The sequence below is a fragment of the Rhinopithecus roxellana genome, chromosome 12 (assembly GCF_007565055.1).
Source record: "Rhinopithecus roxellana isolate Shanxi Qingling chromosome 12, ASM756505v1, whole genome shotgun sequence".
Taxonomy (NCBI): domain Eukaryota; kingdom Metazoa; phylum Chordata; class Mammalia; order Primates; family Cercopithecidae; genus Rhinopithecus; species Rhinopithecus roxellana.
In genome coordinates, this window is record NC_044560.1 from 13,450,087 (window position 1) to 13,469,054 (window position 18,968).

General features: G+C 40.1%; 1 protein-coding gene across 4 annotated transcripts in view; it reads right to left on the reverse strand.

Moving 5' to 3' along the window:
- Positions 1-18,968, reverse strand: part of STPG1 (sperm tail PG-rich repeat containing 1) — a 61,081-nt gene that overhangs the window by 31,469 nt on the left and 10,644 nt on the right. For all 4 annotated transcript variants that reach the window (XM_030913435.1, XM_030913434.1, XM_030913436.1 and 1 more), the window contains 2 exons: positions 14,893-15,030; positions 4,297-4,415 (listed from right to left, as the gene is read on the reverse strand). In XM_030913435.1, coding sequence (XP_030769295.1) covers positions 4,297-4,415; positions 14,893-14,962 — 189 coding nt within the window. In that variant the 5' untranslated portion in view covers positions 14,963-15,030. The remainder of the gene's footprint in view (positions 1-4,296; positions 4,416-14,892; positions 15,031-18,968) is intronic.

Here is an 18,968-nt window from a genome sequence, read left to right on the forward strand (position 1 = left end):
GCCCAGCCTCGACTGCACAAGCTACTTCCCCGTTTTCTTCTTGGGTTCATTATCTGAAAAGTGTGGATAATGATGGGATGTAGCTCACAGGGTTATTATGGGGATTAAATGAGGTAATAAATGCAAAAGTCTTTGAGGGGGACCTGGCATGTCATGAGTGCCAGCCCAGTGTCTGCAGACCCCTTTGGAAGGGGTGCTAGTGACTGGATATGGAGAAGTCAGGCTTCACAGAGCAGGGAGGCAGGGCAGACCCTACTGTGGGTCAGATATGCAGCTGAGGGCACACTTGGGGCAGCTGTCCCTTTGAACATGGTGACTTCTGCAAACTGAACCTCCTTTCATTCAAATATCCCTGGTCTAGTGTCATATCAAGTTAATAAGTGAACAATATTAACTTTGTATGATTTCATCACAAATTAACCACTGGCTGGCTTCCTATCTGGAAGGGTAGATTTACTATGTAATGGTATTAACATATATTTTTAAGTTGTGCCCATCTAGAGCACATGGTACTGATGTTCTACCAGTATTTATTTATTCAAGCCTGGAAGGGATGAGGTTTAGAACCATGAAATAGTCATTCCTGGCAAGGGCTTACCTACCTATTGCAACATCTTTATTTTTAGGATGAGGAAACAGAGAAGCAAAGACATTAAGGGGTGTCCTTAGGGGTACACAGTTTCGGAAACAGTGACCACAATCCACGGTGAAGTGGAGACAGAAACACGGAGGCGGGGGTAGAAAACGTCCAACAGGCCGCCGGGCCATGCTCTGTCACACAGATCAGGCGTGTCTCTTCACCTACGCAAAGTTACCAGCACATCTGTAAATAACTCGAAAATGTTCAGGAAAACAGACTTCATTTCTAGCAGCCAAAATTGCCATTCCAGACACTGAGCTTTGTGAAGGATTCCTTGTACTCTGCAGTAAGATTCTCATGGGGAATGTGAGCTAGGCAAGGAGGCCCTGATGGTTCACTGCAAAGTTAGCCTCATAAGGTAAGTGCACATTTCAAAGGGCACTGATTCTCTGTGTCAAAGATGTGCTAAGGTGGGCCACAGGACTACTGTGAGGAGGCAGCCATGTTTGATCTGGAGCAAGGGTGCGTGCGACTAATTCTTTAAGAAGGGTGGTGAAGCCCTGGAGTTTTAAAATCTGTTTTTAATTTGTATTGCCTCACTAAATTATCAGGTGATGTTAAACAAGATCTTTAACTTCTCAATGCCTATTTCCCTCAAGAAAAATGAGAATGAACCATAGAATAGGAATTTTTTTTCTGTTTTTATAACTTGAGGAGACCTCAAAAATTATATAACCCAAATTGTATGTTTCAGTTGAGGAAACTGAAGCCCAGAAAAGTCAAGTGACTGGTTTAAAGGCACACAGTCAGTGACAGAGTAGGACACAGAAAGCCTGATTGATGGATCCCCTGCCTTTTCCATAAAATTCCATCCTTATTTCTAAAATGTTTACAAATGCCGAGACGAAAGTTTCCATGTTGTCAGGTAATACGACCACATTTTAAAAGTTGGAACCCAATCTCTGAGCAATTCCTGTCTTTATTCAATGCTGCCTGTAGGTTTGGCTACCCGCCTCCTTGGTTCATTCAGTTGAAAACGTTCTGAGAAGCAATCATCTCTTCAAACACTAACTTGAGAAGTCAGCCCGTTTGCTTTCTGAATTTGAGTGTTCAGAACTAGATCATGGGGGATGGGGCCCATCCACGCTAGCTAACATCCTCCCCTGTCTTCAGCTTGGTCTGTTTCACTAAGGCCTTTTCAGAAACTTGCTGACTTTCACAGGACAAAGTTACAGCTCTGCAGGCCACAAAGGCAGGCGTGGTGCAGTGTGTGGAAAGAGCAAGAGGCTTTGGAGTGAACTAGACCTGGGTTGAGGTCTAATTCTTTCAACATTGATTCAGCAAACATTTCTTTTGAGCCTCTTATGTGCCAAACCCTGCGTTGTGTGACCTTGGGTGGGTCATTTAGCTTCCCCAAGCCTCGGTTTCCTCTTGTGTTAAATTAAAATAATAAGCCCTTCCTTTCAGCATTGTTTCGAGGATTAGAGATAAAAGGCAGTCTAAAAGTACACATAGTAAGGATGAGTAAATGGTGGCTGCTATTGTTTTTATCGGAGGCTGGGCTGCAAATATCCTAGAGATGGACAATATATTACCATTAAATTGACAAATGGGAAACCAGACAGAAAATGGGAAAGAGTCAAACAGTTAAAACAGAGGAACTGGCCGGGCGCGGTGGCTCAAGCCTGTAATCCCAGCACTTTGGGAGGCCGAGACGGGCGGATCACGAGGTCAGGAGATCGAGACCATCCTGGCTAACACGGTGAAACCCCGTCTCTACTAAAAAATACAAAAAACTAGCCGGGCGACGAGGCGGGCGCCTGTAGTCCCAACTACTCGGGAGGCTGAGACAGGAGAATGGCGTGAACCCGGGAGGCGGAGCTTGCAGTGAGCTGAGAGCCGGCCACTGCACTCCAGCCTTGGTGGCAGAGCAAGACTCCGTCTCAAAAAAAAAAAAAAAAACAGAGGAACTAGAGAGAGAAGAAAACTCCTGAGCAAATATGTATTGTCTTTGGAGAAAACCTACAAGTGATTTAAAACTGTGTGTGTGTGTTTGTGTGTGTACACTCTATTCTTTATTATTTGCTTTCTTAGAATCCTAAAATATTAGAAGTGGAAGAAACTTAAAACATTCTCTAGTTCAGCGTTCTCATCTACCAAGGAGGAATCAGGTTGAGGGCACCAGGGCTAGCCAAGGCCCCTCACTCCATGCCTTGGCTCCATTCAGAACCTAGATCTCCTCATTCCCTTTCTGCCATCTGGGCTAGGTGATAGGATGAAAACCATTTTCAGAGAGCAGCAAAAGATACGTGAAATGAGGACTCCTCCAAAAGAACATTATTCTAAAGGTCTTGCTTAAATGAATGAAGGAATGAAAAATTTTTTAGATTCTAAGGACGCCTGTGAGTTGCTTCTGGTTGCTTCTGTCCCCTGATGGTGAGAGAGGAGAAAGTCAGGTCCCAGAAATCCCAAAGATTAAATAAGGACTGGTCAGGAACCACGCAGAACTTTCCAGGTTAAAGAGGAAAAGAGATGCAGCAAGATTTAGGGAAGGCGGGGAGAGGTGGGTAACACAGGAATATGATAACACGTTGTGGTAGTGGTGGTTTTGAGATGGAGTCTCATTCTGTTGCCCAGGCTGAAGTCCAGTGGCGTGATCTCAGCTCACTGCAATCTCCACCTCCTAGGTTCAAACGATTCTCCTCCCACAGGAGAGGTAGTATTTGGGTCTACAGGCACGCGCCACCACTCCCAGCTAATTTTTGTATTTTTAGTAGAGATGGGGTTTCACCACGTTGGCCAGGCTGGTCTCGAACTCTGGACCTCAAGTGATCTGTCCACCTTGGCCTCCCAAACTGCTGGGATTACAGACATGAGCCACTGCGCCTGGCTAATAACACATTGTTTAAGGAAGTTGTTTGTTGTTGTTGTTGTTGTTGTTTTAAAGTAGGGCAGGGCTCATTACAAAGGTAACTTTTTTTTTTTTTTTTCAGATAGGGTCTCGCTCTGTCACCCAGGCTGGAGTACAGTTGCACTATCTTGCTTCAATGCAACCTCAACCTCCTGAGGTTCAGGTGATCCTCCTTCCTCAGCCTCTTGAGTAGCTGGGTCTACAGGCACGTACCACTATGCCCAACAAATTTTTGTACTTTTTTTTTCTTGTGGAGATTGGGTTTTGCTTTGTTGCCTGGGCTGGTCTGAAACTCCTGGCTCAAGCAATTAATTCTCCTATCTTAGCTTCTCAAAGTGCTGGGATTACAGGCATAAGCCACCGTGCCCAGACCTCCAAAGGTAATTCTAGATGTATTTGACTTTTCTTTTCCTCTTGTTATTTGAAGTCATGTGATTTCCTCTCACAAGGATGAGGAAGATTTTTAACTTTTTACTTAATTGATAACACTTGGGAATTTTTGCAATTTTTCAGTTTTATAATGATTTTTAAAATATATTTTTTTCTTAAAATAGTTTTGGTCCAGTTCAATATTTTTGGTGCCATAAATCCAGACATAGTTGTTTTTCCCTGGATGTCCCATTTTTCAGGCTCATTCTTACAGTTAGTCCAGTCAGTGCCCCTCAGTGGAGCTGGTGCCGTGGCTCCTGGGAGCACACTGCCCTCCACTGTCCACAGAAAGACACAGCAGCCAGACAGAACGTGCCTGTCCCGCAAGGCTAAAATCCAGACTAAAACGAAAGAACCCCTAAGACAACGTCATTACCTTCTTTTGAGAAAATCTCTTGGCTTGACTATTGAATCCTTTTTTTTCTGATTCTGGGATTACTGGAGCTTGAGATTTAAAAGGAATGGAGGATTGTGTTGGATATGCAGCAGTAAAACCTAAACAACAAAAATGAAATAAAATAAAAATGAATACAAAACAATGATTGACAAATGTGGAAAACACAAAGGTGTATATTAAAGTTTTATTTTAAATGGTAAAGAAGAGAAACTTGCCTTTTGACAGGAAATAGACATGAAACCAGATTTTTTTTAAAAATCCCCACTTTCTTTCCCTCTCGGCAATTTATCGGACTTCCCCCCTTCCAGCGCTTACACTAGTGAGAGGTGGTCTCATAAAGCACCTTAAAGCAGGGCTGTCCTGGGGAAAAGCAAGGAGATGATAGTAAAGGCATTCTTGCCAGGCAGGAAGGAGACAACAAAACTATTCTGGGAGCAGCCTGGACAAGGCGCGGTCAGAGGACAGAGGAAGCGTCCTCACTGCTCCTTGGCCTAGATTCAGACACCAGCACCAGGCCGTTAAAATCGAAAGAGGTTAGGGAAATCCCAGCGTGGGGCTGGCTCTCCCTTTCCAGGGCACTGTGCGAGACAGGCGTAAGTTTTCGTTTCTGCTTTGAGCAGACATGGGGTTAAAAAGCAGGAAGGGCTTATCTATAGAAACTGAAGTTAAAAGTTCCTTTGTCTAGGTTGTGATGTGTAAAATGTCTGATGTATAAACTCCCCTCCTGCTGAGACTTCCACAACTGCTAAAACTTGGCAGCATCTGTCTGCATAGCAGGTCGATTATGGACTCGAACCTGTAAGTGTAATGGACTCTGACTTCAGTTTTCTGATGTTTGATGGCTGATAGCTCTTCAGCTTCACCACTCCCTCATTCCCTTCTGCCCCAACACTGGGCAAGTGGATGAGAAAGCCCAGTGCTCCCTCCTGTGGCACCAGCTGGAAGTTCAAACCACGCAAACCCCTGCCCTCAGTCCAGCCCCACTTTCCAACCGTAAGAAAATCCCCAAGTCAGGCTCCTTTCCCTGCTCTCTCAAGCCATTATTGGATCAGGTTAGGAAGGCTGTGCTGCTGTCCTCAGAAGGCCTCACTATGATAAGCCTTTTCCTACACTCTTGATGAGCATGTGTGCGGCACCGTAAGTCTTGACATCCAAACCAAATTTTGGGTGGGAGGGTGCATCCTGACTCTGTAGGCTGTTCACAACAGTAAGCCAAATTATTTTAACATCAGAATCCTAACCCTCAGAGAGAAAATACATGCAGAAATGCGGAAAAAACAGTCAAGGGAAGGAAAGAAGAAAGTATGTGTTAGCCATAGCAGAGGGTGGTTTGTATGGAGACTATTAGTAAGGCTCATTTCTTCATCTCTGAATTTTTTTAAAAAAACAATACTCCTTTTCAGAGTGAGAAGCCTGAAGACAATAGGGACCCCTTGAGGGGTACAATCATGAACCAGCTTCACAGATGAGGAAACTGAGGCTTAGAGGGATTCAGTTATTCATCCAAATCACCCAGCACTTAAGCGGAACAGGTGGGGTGTGAACATGATTAGCCTAATGAGCCCAGGCTCTTGAGCTCTGAACTGTGCTTCCTCTTCCTGAGCTGGCCTCTAGTAAGTGCTCAATAAACAGATGACTGATACAATGGGGAGACGGACACTTGAGCCTAATCTGCCTGGGTGGAGGACAAAGCAAGTAAAAGGAGCTGAATACATGTTTAAGTAGAAAATACTTGGGGATATCAATATACAGTAAATGTATTCTTCTCCTCCCCTCCCCATTTAAGCAGACGAATGGCTATGTTTTTGGTTTGTTTGCTTTAAGAGAGCTATACAGCAAATCAAAAGGCAGAAGCAGCTGCAAGACTTACTGGCTTTTGTTTCTAAAAACCTAAGCCTATAGAACAGCTAAGAGAGTGTGCAGAGGAGGCAGTAAAGAAAGAGAGTTGTTTAAAAAAGGTTACAGGAAGGACATTCTCCTGGGGAAAGGAGAGGTTTCTGCCTGACTGGAAGGAGATCCAAGGCTTCTGGCTATAACAGAATGGCATTTGTCAGAGCAGCCCTCTTGATGAAACAACTAAAAAAGTAGAATTTTTGAAAACCACTCTGGATGACTAAATTCCTATTTCTGACCGAAACGGGACTAGATTTGCCCTCCCAGCTGGGAAAAAAAAAGTTAAAAATGGGCAAGATACATAAAGCAATCAAGACACTGGACATCAGGCAACAAAGGACAGGGATCCCTGAGAGAAGCAAAATAAATGAGGTTGGCAATAAGATGGCCCCCAGCTTTCTGCCAGGAGGAAATCTCCAGACCACAGCACAGGAAGAAGGGATCCAGATGGGGCCCCATGGTCTTCCTGAGTTGAGGAAATGGATCTGGGAGTCCAGAAAGGCCAAGACAGCTAAGTTCACAGAGCGAGTACCAGAGAAGAGAGAGCTACCCAGAGGGAGAGCTATGGAGCTCTGCAACAGGGTCCCCTGAGTAAGTTCCTGGGTAGTGACCAACTCATGCACATGAGAAAACTATCCAGGGCTGGAGAAGGAACCACCTGGCAGAACTCAAGTGAGCAATCCCTGAGGCTTCCACAGGGCCAGGAATAGCTCCTGCTTTCATGAGTCACAGCAGGAAAACCTCACAATTCATGGAACACAGAGTATGCAGGAGGGTTTCGCCTCAGAAATAGGGCCAAATTACCCCTAGACTCAATACTGCTCTGGTTCCAGCTAACAAAGCTTTAAAGCAAGACCTGAAAAGATCAAACTGTTTCCAAACAATTTAACTGCATCTCAGAACAAAGCACAAGAATATTTATGGGACTACAAAAATAGCACCTAAGAGGTAAAATTCAAAATACCTGGCATTGATAAAAAATTAAGAGGAGGAAGAAGGACAAAATATACTTCAAAGTGGGGAGAAAATAAACAACCAAAACCAACTCGGAAATGATACAGATGATAGAATTAGTGGAGAAGAACACTATAACTGTTATACTAACTGTATTTCATATGTTCAAGAAGCTAGAGAAAAGACTGAACGTATTAAGTAGACATGGAAGATACAATGAAAAGATCCAAATCAAACTTTCAGATGTGAAAACTAAGATGTCTGAGATTAAAAATACACTAGATGAGATGAATAGCAAATTAGCCATTACAGAAAAAAGATTAGTAAACTTGAAGATCTAGAAATAAAACTATACAAAATAAAACACAGAAAAAGGACAAGAAAAAGGATTAGTGAGCTGTGTGGAAACTTTGAGGAGCCTAACATATATGTAATCAGGCTCTCAAAAAAAGAAATATGAGGAGAGAAGAAACAGAAAAAAATAGTTAAAGAAAAAATGGTTGAAATTTTTCCAAATTTGATTTTAAAAAAACTATTGACTTACAGATTCAAGAAAGTCACTTAATGTCAAATACAAGAAACATGAAGAAAACGACACCGTAGGCCAACCATAATCAAATTGCTTAAAAAGTGACAAGAAGAAAAATGTTAAAACTGGGCAGAGAAAAAAGACATGTCACATGTGAAGAAACAAATATGAGAATGACAGCAGATTGGTATTGAAAACAACACCCTTAAGGCACTAAAAGGAAAAAATAAATAAATAAAACCTGTCACCCTCGAATCCTGTACCCAGTAAAAACATCTTCAAAAGCAAAAGCAGAATAAAAACTTTTAAAAATATATAAATATTGAAAGAATTAATCATCAGCAAACGGGAGCTACAAGGAGTGTTAAGGGAAGCCCTTCAAGTCAAAGAAAATGATACCACTTGGAAATCTGAATCACATAAAGGAATGAAGAGCTCTGGAAACAGTAAATCTGTGGGGAAATAGAAAACATAAAACTATGAGTATAAATTGAATAATTTAAATATAACATTTTAAACATGTAAAAAGTAATGATTATAGGCTAGGCGTGGTAGCCTGTAATCCAGCACTTTGGGAGGTCTCCTCACCAAGTTAGCCAGGCATGGTGGCAGGTGCCTGTAATCCCAGCTACTCAGGAGGCTGAGTCAGGAGAATCGCTTGAACCTGGGAGGCCTAGGTGAGCCAAGATTGCGCCACTGCGCCCCAGCCTGAGCAACAGAGCAAGACTCGATCTCAAAAAAGATAAAAAAAAAAAAAAAAAGAGAGAGAAAACAGGTCAGGCGCGGTGGCTCACGCCTGTAATCCCAGCACTTTGGGAGGCCGAGGCGGGCAGATCACGAGATCAGGAGATCGAGACCATCCTGGCTAACACGGTGAAACCCCGTCTCTACTAAAAATACAAAAAAATTAGCCGGGCATTGTGGCGGGCGCCTGTAGTCCCAGCTACTCGGGAGGCTGAGGCAGGAGAATGGCGTGAACCCGGGAGGCGGAGCTTGCAGTGAGCCCAGATCGCGCCTTTGCAGTCCAGCCTGGGCGACAGAGCCAGACTCCGTCTCAAAAAAAAAAGAACAACAACAACAAAAAGATATATACTATAAACTCTAAAGTATATAGGGATCAACAAACTTTTTCTAAGGGCCACAGAGTACATATCCGTCTATCCATCTATATTTATCTATCTATCTATCTATCTATCTATCTATCTATCTATCTATCTATCTATCTAATTAATCTATATTTTGAGACAGGATCTTATTCTGTTGCCCAGGTTGGAGTGCAGTGGTGCAGTCATAGCTCACTGCAGCCTTGACCTCCTGGACTTAAGCAATCCTCCTGCCTCAGCCTCCCAAAGTTCTGGGATTGCAAGCGTGAGCCACCATGCCCGGCCAGATAGTAAATATTTTTGTCATTGCAGTCTATTTATTCTCTGTGGCAACTATTCAGTGCTGCCATTATGGAGTAAAGGCAGCCACAGACAATACATAAACAAACTGGGGTGGCCATGTTCCAATAAAACTTTATTAATAGAAATAGGCAGGGGGTCAGATTTGGTCCAAGGGGCAAAGTTTGCCAACCATTGCTTTAAGGTAACCACCAGGAAAATACTACAAAGAGTTATTCCTAATAGGCTAACAAATGAGATAAAATTGAACCATTAAAAATAACACAAGAGACAGAGAAAAGGTAAATAAAGAACAGATGGTACAAACAAAGCACGTCACAAGATGACAGACAAACTTATACACCAATAATCACATTAAACATAAATACTCTAAATATCCCAATTAAAAAACAGAGATTCTCAGATTGCATAAGACCCAACTATATGTTACATCCGAGAAACATACTTTAAATACCAACCCAGAAATAAGTTAAAAGTAAAACAATGGAAAAAGATTTATTACGCTAACACTAAGCAAAAGATAGATATTATCAGATAAAGTAGATTTCAGAGCAAAAAATATTACCTGCATTAAAGAGAGTCATTTCATAATGGGATCATTATGAGGAGTCAGCTCCTCAAGAGAATCTAACAGTCCTAAATGCTGATGTACCCAATAAAAAGAGATAGAAAATATAAGAAGCGGAAACTGGTAAAACTGCAAGAAAAATAGAAAATTTCAAAATTATAGTCAGAGATTTCAAAACATCTCCCTCAATAATTTAAACAAGTAGATAGATCAGTAAAGATATATGAAACTTGAACAAAACTATTACCTAACCTGACCTAATTGGCATTTATAGAATACTCCACCTATCAATTCCATACAAGCTGTCCCAGAAAACTGAAGAGGAAAAGACATTTCCAAACTCATTCAATGAGGCAACCACTACCTGATACCAAAACTATATGGTGTCATTACAAGAGGGAAAAAGATCACTAGAGATCAAGAGCCCTCATAAACGTAAATACATAAATTCTTAGAAAAATTTTAGCAAATCAAATCACACAATATATAAAAAGATAATACATCATGACCAACCCCAGTAATGCAAAAATAGTTTAACATTTGAAAATCAATATAATTCATCATATTAACGAACTAAAAAAGAAAAACCAAATGAGTATCTCAATAGATTTAAAAAAAAAATCATATAGCTGTAACAGGTACTCTTTTTATCTGGCTTCTTTCATTCACCATAATTACTAAGAGATTCATCTCTGTTGCTGATATATCAATACTCCATTGCTTTTTATTGTTGAGTAGTATTCCATTGTATAAAAACATGATGTTTATTCGTTGGTGATGTAAATTTGAGTTGTCGCCAGTTTTGGGGTATTACAAATAAAACTGCTATGAGTATTTTATCTACAAGTCTTTAAATGGAGATAAACTTTCATTTTGTGGGGTAAATGCCTAGGAGTGGAATGACTAGATCAGATGTTTAACTTTTTAAAAAACTGCCAAACTATTTTTCATAGTCATTGTACTTTCGTACATCCCCACTATTAGTGTATGAAAATTTCCATGACTTCACATTCTCATCAGCAATGGGAAGTCTTTTTAATCTCAGGCATCCAATTAGGTATGTAATGGTATCTCATTGTGGTTTTAATTTGCATTTCCCTAATGACTAATGATGCTGAACATTCCTTCATATGCTATTTTCCCTCTGTATATCTTTTTTTTTTGGTGAAGTAACTGTTCAGTCGATACAGAAAAAGCTTTTCATAAAATCTAATATCCTTTGATGATTAAAAGAAAAACTAGCAAACTAGGAATAGGAGCAAACTTTGTTAATCTGATAAAAGGTGTCTATAACAAAAGCCTATAGCAAACATGATACCAAATTGTGAAATATTAAAAGTTCTCCCTCGAGATAGGGAGTGAAACTAGTACAACTGCTATCATCCTTCTATTCAGCACTGTACTGAAGGTCTCTAGCCAATACAAATGCCTACATAAAATATATTAAAAATACATAAAATATAAAATATATGGATGAGAAAGGAAGAAATCAAGTTGTCATTTTCACAGATGACAAGACTGAATATGGGGAAATTGCAAAAGAATCTATGGATACCCTATAAGAGGTAATAGTTGGATTTAGTGAGGTCGCCAGAATCAAGGTCAATATACAAAAATCAATTAATATTTTTGTACACCAGCAACAAACAATTTAAAATAAAATTTAAAATTACCATTTATAACAGCATAAAAATCAAATGCCTAGAATAGATATAATGAAGATATGTAAGACTTCTACATAGAAAACTCTAAAACACTGAGAACAATTTAAGGTAACTTAAAAGGATCTATACATGGATTAGATACGTTAATATTTATTGTAAAGATGTAAATTATCCTTAAATTGATTTATAGAATCAATGTAATCCAAATTAGAATGAGAGTAGAGATTTTTTTAAGACATTAATAAGCTGATTATAAAATTTTTATAGCTACCCTGATTTGATCATTACACATTGTATGCTTGTATCAAAATATCACATGTGCACCATAAATATGTACAACTATTACATATCCATAAAAATTAAAAATAAAACAGTAAAATAAATTTATATGGAAATGCACTGGGGTCAAGAATAGCCAGCATAAACAAAGAAGCACAAAGTTGAAGGGCTTATGCTACTAAAGAGTTATAAAGTTATAGTAACTAGAACAGTATGATATTCGAACAGAATAAATAATCCAGAAGCAGAGCTGCATATGCCTGGACACTTGATTTATGACAAAGATAGCAACAGCAATACAGAGTAGTAGAGAATGAGCAGCCTTTCAATAAGTGGTGCTGGGTCAACATGGAAAACAACAGACTTGGGCATCTTCCTCATACAAAAACAATTTCAAGTGAATTGTAGATCCAAATGTAAAAGGTAAAGTAATAGAGTTTCTAGAAGAAACTATCTTGGGATGGGCAAAGATTTCTTAAGTATTAATAGAATAGACATATACACTAAACATAAAGAGACTGATAAATTGGGCTATATTAAAATCAAGAGTTTCCGTTTCTTAGCACATTGTTAAGAGAGTGGAAAGCAAAGTCCCAGGATAGGGGAAGACATTTACCTATAGCTAACAAATGACTTGTTTCTAGAATAAAGAACCCCTATAAATAAGGACAGAACGGTTTAAAGAACTCCTATAAACATATTTAAAAAAAGAAAGAAAGAAAAGAAAGAAAAACCCAGCAGAAGAAAATGGGCAAAAACGTTGAACAGTCACTTCTCCAAAGAGAATATCCAAAAGGCCAGTCAACATGAAGAAGTGCTCAATCTCATTGATCTAAGGCAATGCAAATTAAAACTATTATGAGCTTAAAATGTTGGTGAGGAGGCCGGGCGCGGTGGCTCAAGCCTGTAATCCCAGCACTTTGGGAGGCCGAGACGGGCGGATCACAAGGTCAGGAGATGGAGACCATGCTGGCTAATACGGTGAAACCCCGTCTCTACTAAAGAATACAAAAACCTAGCCGGGCGACGAGGCGGGCGCCTGTAGTCCCAGCTACTTGGGAGGTGGAGGCAGGAGAATGGCGTAAACCTGGGAGGCGGAGCTTGCAGTGAGCTGAGATCCGGCCACCGCACTCCAGCCTGGGCGACAGAGCCAGACTCCGTCTCAAAAAAAAAAAAAAAAAAAAAAATGTTGGTGAGGATTTGGAGCAGGTGGAATTCACATATATTGCTTGTAAGGAGGTAAAATTGGCACACCTACTTTGGAAAACTGTTTGGCAATATCAACTAAGCTTACCCTAAACATACCCTATGACCCAGTGGTTCCACTCCTGGGGTATAGACCCATGAAATACATAAACATGTGTCCCACAAGACAAGCACAAGAATAGTTACAGAAGTTTTTATTCATAATAGTCCCAAACTGGAAACAGCCTAAAAGTCCTTCAGTAGTAGAATAGATAAATAAATTGTGGTATATTCAAACAAGAGTAATACAATGAACAAATTACTGATATATAAGATAAAACAACATGAAGTTAAATCTCTGAAACATAAGTGAAAAAAGCCTGAGAGAAAAGAGTTCATATTGTATGATTCACATTTACACAACGTTCAAAAACAAACTAAAGTTATTAATGATGTGGGAAGTCAGGATAACCGCAGTGTTTACTTTTGTGGGGGAGATCATATCTGAGAAGGGACAAGGGCTTTGAGATGCTGCTGACATTCTGTCTTGGTCTGAGAAGTAATTCCACAGGTGGTGTCTTCTTTGTGAATATTCATTAAGCTATACAATTAGGATTTGTGCACTTTTCCTGAATATATACTTATGCTTCAATTTAAAGAAATATTAAAGAAAAAGAGAGGCCGGGCGCGGTGGCTCAAGCCTGTAATCCCAGCACTTTGGGAGGCCGAGACGGGCAGATCACGAGGTCAGGAGATCAAGACCATCCTGGCTAACACGGTGAAACCCCTGTCTCTACTAAAAATACAAAAAACTAGCCGGGCAAGGTGGCGGGCGCCTGTAGCCCCAGCTACTCGGGAGGCTGAGGCAGGAGAATGGCGTGAACCCGGGAGGCGGAGCTTGCAGTGAGCTGAGATCCGGCCACTGCACTCCAGCCTGGGCGACAGAGCAAGACTCCGTCTCAAAAAAAAAAAAAAAAAAAAAAAAAAAAGAAAAAGAGAGTGCAAAATCAGAGGATGGGAGGAAGAAAGAGAGATTTCTCTGGATTTGAGACCAGCAGTGACTCTGGAAGCCCACCAGGGAGGTGATAATAGCCTTGAAAGAAAAAGCACTAGAGCCTAGGAGGATCTCAAAATGATGTTTCCAGTCTCAGCAAGAATTCCTAAACCACAGGTATGGCCCAGAATACACTAACAAACCAGAACACTAGTTTGCCAGAAAACTAGCAAAACCAAAGGGAGCACGTGAGCTAGGACACTGGGGATCTCACCAATGTGGATGGTTAACCAACGACCTGAGTATTCCTCCCCTCCCCAACCCAGCCTCCCAAGATTACACTAACTATTGGGAAAGTTCCAAACTTGAAACAGCCATGAGGGAGACAGGATTTATGCTGATAATGGCTGGAGTTATCCTTTCCAACAACCTAGCAGAATGGGGGTTTGCAGTCATAACTCAAGTTGGGTTCTAGGAAATAAAAAAAGATCTCTTACATATCTAAATTTGAGGATAGAGATTCTTACCAGATACATGGAAATAACAAGTCTGGGTTTTGTTTATTTGTTTTTTATTTTTATTTTTATTTTTTTTTGAGACGGAGTCTCGCTGTGTCGCCCAGGCTGGAGTGCAGTGGCGCGATCTCGGCTCACTGCAAGCTCCGCCTCCCGGGTTCCCGCCATTCTCCCGCCTCAGCCTCGGAGTAGCTGGGACTACAGGCGCCCGCCACCGCGCCCGGCTAGTTTTTTGTATTTTTAGTAGAGACGGGGTTTCACCGTGTTAGCCAGGATGGTCTCGATCTCCTGACCTCGTGATCCGCCCGCCTCGGCCTCCCAAAGTGCTGGGATTACAGGCTTGAGCCACCGCGCCCGGCCTGTTTTTTATTTTTAAAGAGACTTCCTCCTTCTTCTCTCATCCTTTCTTCTCACAGTTTCTTCCTAATCATCACACTTGAAACAGTAGGGCCTAAAATCATCTATCTGATATGCCTATAAGGATGGCCCTGTGGATATAACCCAGGATTTACTATTCCCCCCAAATTTGCTCTTATGTACTAAAATAAGCATATGTCAGGAGCTATCTCCTCCCTGCAAAGACATGTGTACCTTTCTGTACTTCAATGGCACCTCTGGGATGTTTGCCAGTGCGTTCATTTTTCTGTGCAGAGTTGTCCATGTTAGCAAAATACTGTGACGTATTCCATTTGTTTGATGAAAAGCTCTACTGCATGTTCTCCTAAGCACCTGAAACAGCAAAACACAGCCTTTGTAGAGATCATTTCACATTGGTTAATTATTGCAAATGGGTTCTGTTCTATCTACAGGGTAGACAGAAATGGTATGGGTGCCAGCTGAGATCTACCAAGTCCAGTGACCCAAAGCCCCAAGCACACTGTGCTGCCTGCAGTAGGAACTGCATAAGAAGTCACTGTTGATGTTGCTGACAGAACTACCAAAGGCTTGGCTTTTATTTTTATTTTTTGATTCAGAGTTTCGCTCTTGTCACCCAGGCTGGAGTGTAATGGCGTGATCTTGGCTCACTGCAACCTCCGCCACCCCCCACCCCAGGTTCAAGTGATTCTCCTGCCTTAGCCTTCTGAGTAGCTGGGATTACAGGCGTCCACCACCTGTAATTTGTATTTTTAGTAGAGACTAAAAATACTATGTTGGCCAGGCTGGTCTCAAACTCCTGACCTCAGGTGATCTGCCTGCCTCTGCCTCCCAAAGTGCTAAGATTCCGGGCGTGAGCCACCACGCCTGGCCTATTTTTATTTAAATTTCGCGTTACTGAGATATAATGTATATACAAATAAAATTAATCAGTGTTAGTTGTACAATTCCAAGTTTTGGCAAATGTTTACAGTCGAGTTAAATACCCCCACTATTAAGATATTAATTTATCTATGATGCTGAGAAGCTCCTTGTGTCCCTTTGCAGTCAGTACCCTCCCAACCACTGCTCTGGCAACCACTGCTCTGCTGTCACAATTGTTGCCTTTCTACAATGTCACATAAGTACAATCATAGAGTAGACATTCTTTTGTGTCTTTGTTCACTTAGTGTAATGCTTTTGAAATTCTTCCATATTGTTGCATAGATCAGTACTTTGTTCCAGTTGTTCTACATCCTCACCAACATGTGTTTGCTCAATCTTGTTAATTTTAGACATTCTAGTGATTTTACAGTGGTATCTCATTGTCATTTTCATGTGCTTATTTATCTTCTTTAGTGAAGTGTGTTCAAATCTTCTGCCTTTAAAATAAAAAAATTGGGGCCAAGCATGGTGGCTCACACCTGTAATCACCACACTTTGGGAGGCTGAAGCAGGAGGATTGCTTGAAGTGAGGAGTTTGAGACTAGCGTAAGCAACATAATGAGACCCCGTCTCTACAAAAAATAAAAAATTAGCCAGCCTGTAGTCCCAGCTACTCTGGAGGCTGAGGTGGGAGAATTGCTTAAGCCCAGGAAATCAAGGCTGCACTGAGCCATGATAGTGCCACTGCACTCCAGACTGGACAGCAGAGCAAGAGCCTATCTCAAAAAAAAAAAAAAAAAAAAAACACACACACACACACAAACCAAAAATGATTGGATTTAATTGGGTTATTACTGAGTTGTAAAAGTTAATACCTTCTGGATACAAGCCTTTTATCACATATGTTTTGAAAATATTTGCTCCCCAGCTGATGTCTGCCTTTTTATTTTCTTAACATTATCTTTTGAATGCAAATTTTAAAATTTTGATCAAATTTGTCAAAATTTTCTTTTAAGGTTTTAAGATTTCTTTTGTCAGATCTAAGCAATTTTTGCCTAGGTCACAAATATTTTCTCCTACATTTTCTTTTAGAAGTTTTATAGTTTTAGCTCTTACATTTAGGCCTAGGATCCATTTTGAATTAAATTTTGTATACAGTATTAAGGTAAGGGTCAGGTTCATTTTATTACATTTGGAGATTCAATTAATCCAGCACCATCTGCTAAAAAGAATATCCTTTTTTCACTGAATCATCTTGGCACATTAATCAAAAATCTACTGTGTGTGTATGTGTTTATTTAGATATATATAGTGCTATTTCTAGATTCTCTATTCTGTTCTTTTGAACTGTGTGTACATCCGTATACCAACAGCACACTATCTTGCTTTAGAATAAGTTTTAAAATCAGGTAGTTCCAACTTTGTCTTATTTTTCAAAATTATTTTGACTATATTAGCTCTTGTGCTAGCCCCTTTGAATTACCATATAACTTACAGGTCAATTTCTGCTAAAAAAAAACAAAAAAACAAAAAAACAAAAAAACAAAAAAAAAAACACTCCCTGGATTTTCATTGAGATTGCATTGAATCTATAGAACAATTTAGGGAGGGAGAATTTACATCTTAACTTTGTTGAGTGTTATATTCCATTAATATGGTACACTCTCCATTTATTTAGATATTATTTAATTTCTCAGTAATATTTTACAGTTAATCAGTGTACAAATATTACACATATTTTCTTAAACTGATTCCTAAGTATTTCATATTTTTATGTCATAAAAATGGTCTTAAAATTTTTTAAATTTCTGTTTATTGCTGGTGTACAGAAATTTAAGTAGTTTTTATATATTGATACTGTATCCTGCAACCTTGCTAAACTTTTTTTTTAGTTCTAGTAGCTTTTTTGTCAATTAGGAATTTCTACATATATAATCATGTCATATATGAATAAAATGTTTTATTTCTTCGTTTCTAATTTGTATGCCTATTATTTCTTTTTATTGTAATATTGCAATGACTAGGGCATCCAGTACAATGTTGAACAGAAGTGACAACAGTGGACATCTTTGTCTTGTTACTGGCTTGAATGGGAAAGCATTCAGTCTTTCGGCATTAAGTACAATGTTAACTGTAGGTTTTTTTTAAATAAAACCTTGTTATCACTTCTCATCTTAGTTTCCTAAGAGTTTTTAACAGGAATAGGTGATCAATTTTATCAAATACTTTTTCTGCATCTATGGAGATGATCATATAATCGTTCTTTGTGAATATATTAATTGAATTACATTGATTGATTTTCAAATGTTAAAACAACCTAGTGTTCCTGGAATAAATGCTACCTGGTCATAAGATATTATCATATATTTTATAAACTGAAGGATTCAATTTGCTAAAATTCTGTTAAGGATTTTTGCATCTGTGTGGGGAAAAGAAAGAAAGATCAGACTGTTACTGTGTCTATATAGAAAGAAGTAGACATAAGAGACTCCATTTTGTTCTGTATTTGAGATGCTGTTAATCTGTGACCTACCCCCAACCTTGTCCTTGCAAGAGACATGTGCTATGGTGACTCAAGGTTTAAAGGATTTTGGGCTGTGCAGGCTGTGCTTTGTTAAACAAGTGCCTGAAGGCAGCTTGCTGGTTAAAAGTCATCACCATTCTCTTAATCTCAAGTACCCAGGGACACGCACACTGCCAAAGGTCACAGGGACCTCTGCCTAGGAAAGCTACGCATTGTCCAAGGTTTCTCCCCATGTGATAGTCTGAAATATGGCCTCATGGGAAGGGAAAGACCTGATCGTCCCCCAGCCTGACATCCGTGAAGGGTCTGTGCTGAAGAGGACTAGTATAATAGGAAAGAAGGCCTCTTGGCGGTTGTTGGCAGTTGAGATAGAGAAAAGCATCTGTCTCCTGCCCGTCCCTGGGCCATAATGGAACATCTCGGTATAAAACCCGATTGTATGTTCTGTTTACTGAGAAAGGAGAAAACCGCCTTAGGGAGAAAGGCGGGACTTGCTAGTGCAATGCTGCTCTTTATGCACTAAAAAGGTTTATGGAAATGTTTACATAAGCATATCAAGGCACAGCACTTTTCCTTAAACTTATTCATGTCACAGAGAACTTTATTCATATGTCTTACTGCTGACTTTCTCCCTATAATGATCCTGTTATCCTGCCACTTCCTTTTCTTTAAGATGGTAAAGATAATTATCAATAAATACTAAGTGAACTCAGAGACTGGTGCCAGCGTGGAGGTCCTCTGTATGCTGAGCGCTGGTCCCCTGGGCCCACTTTTTCTTTCTCTATACTTTGTCTCTGTGTCTCATTTCTTTTCTCAAGTCTTCCACCTAACGAGAAACGCCCACAGGTGTGGAAGGGCAGGCCACCCCTTCACATCTGTGTTCACGAGGGCTATTAATCTGTAG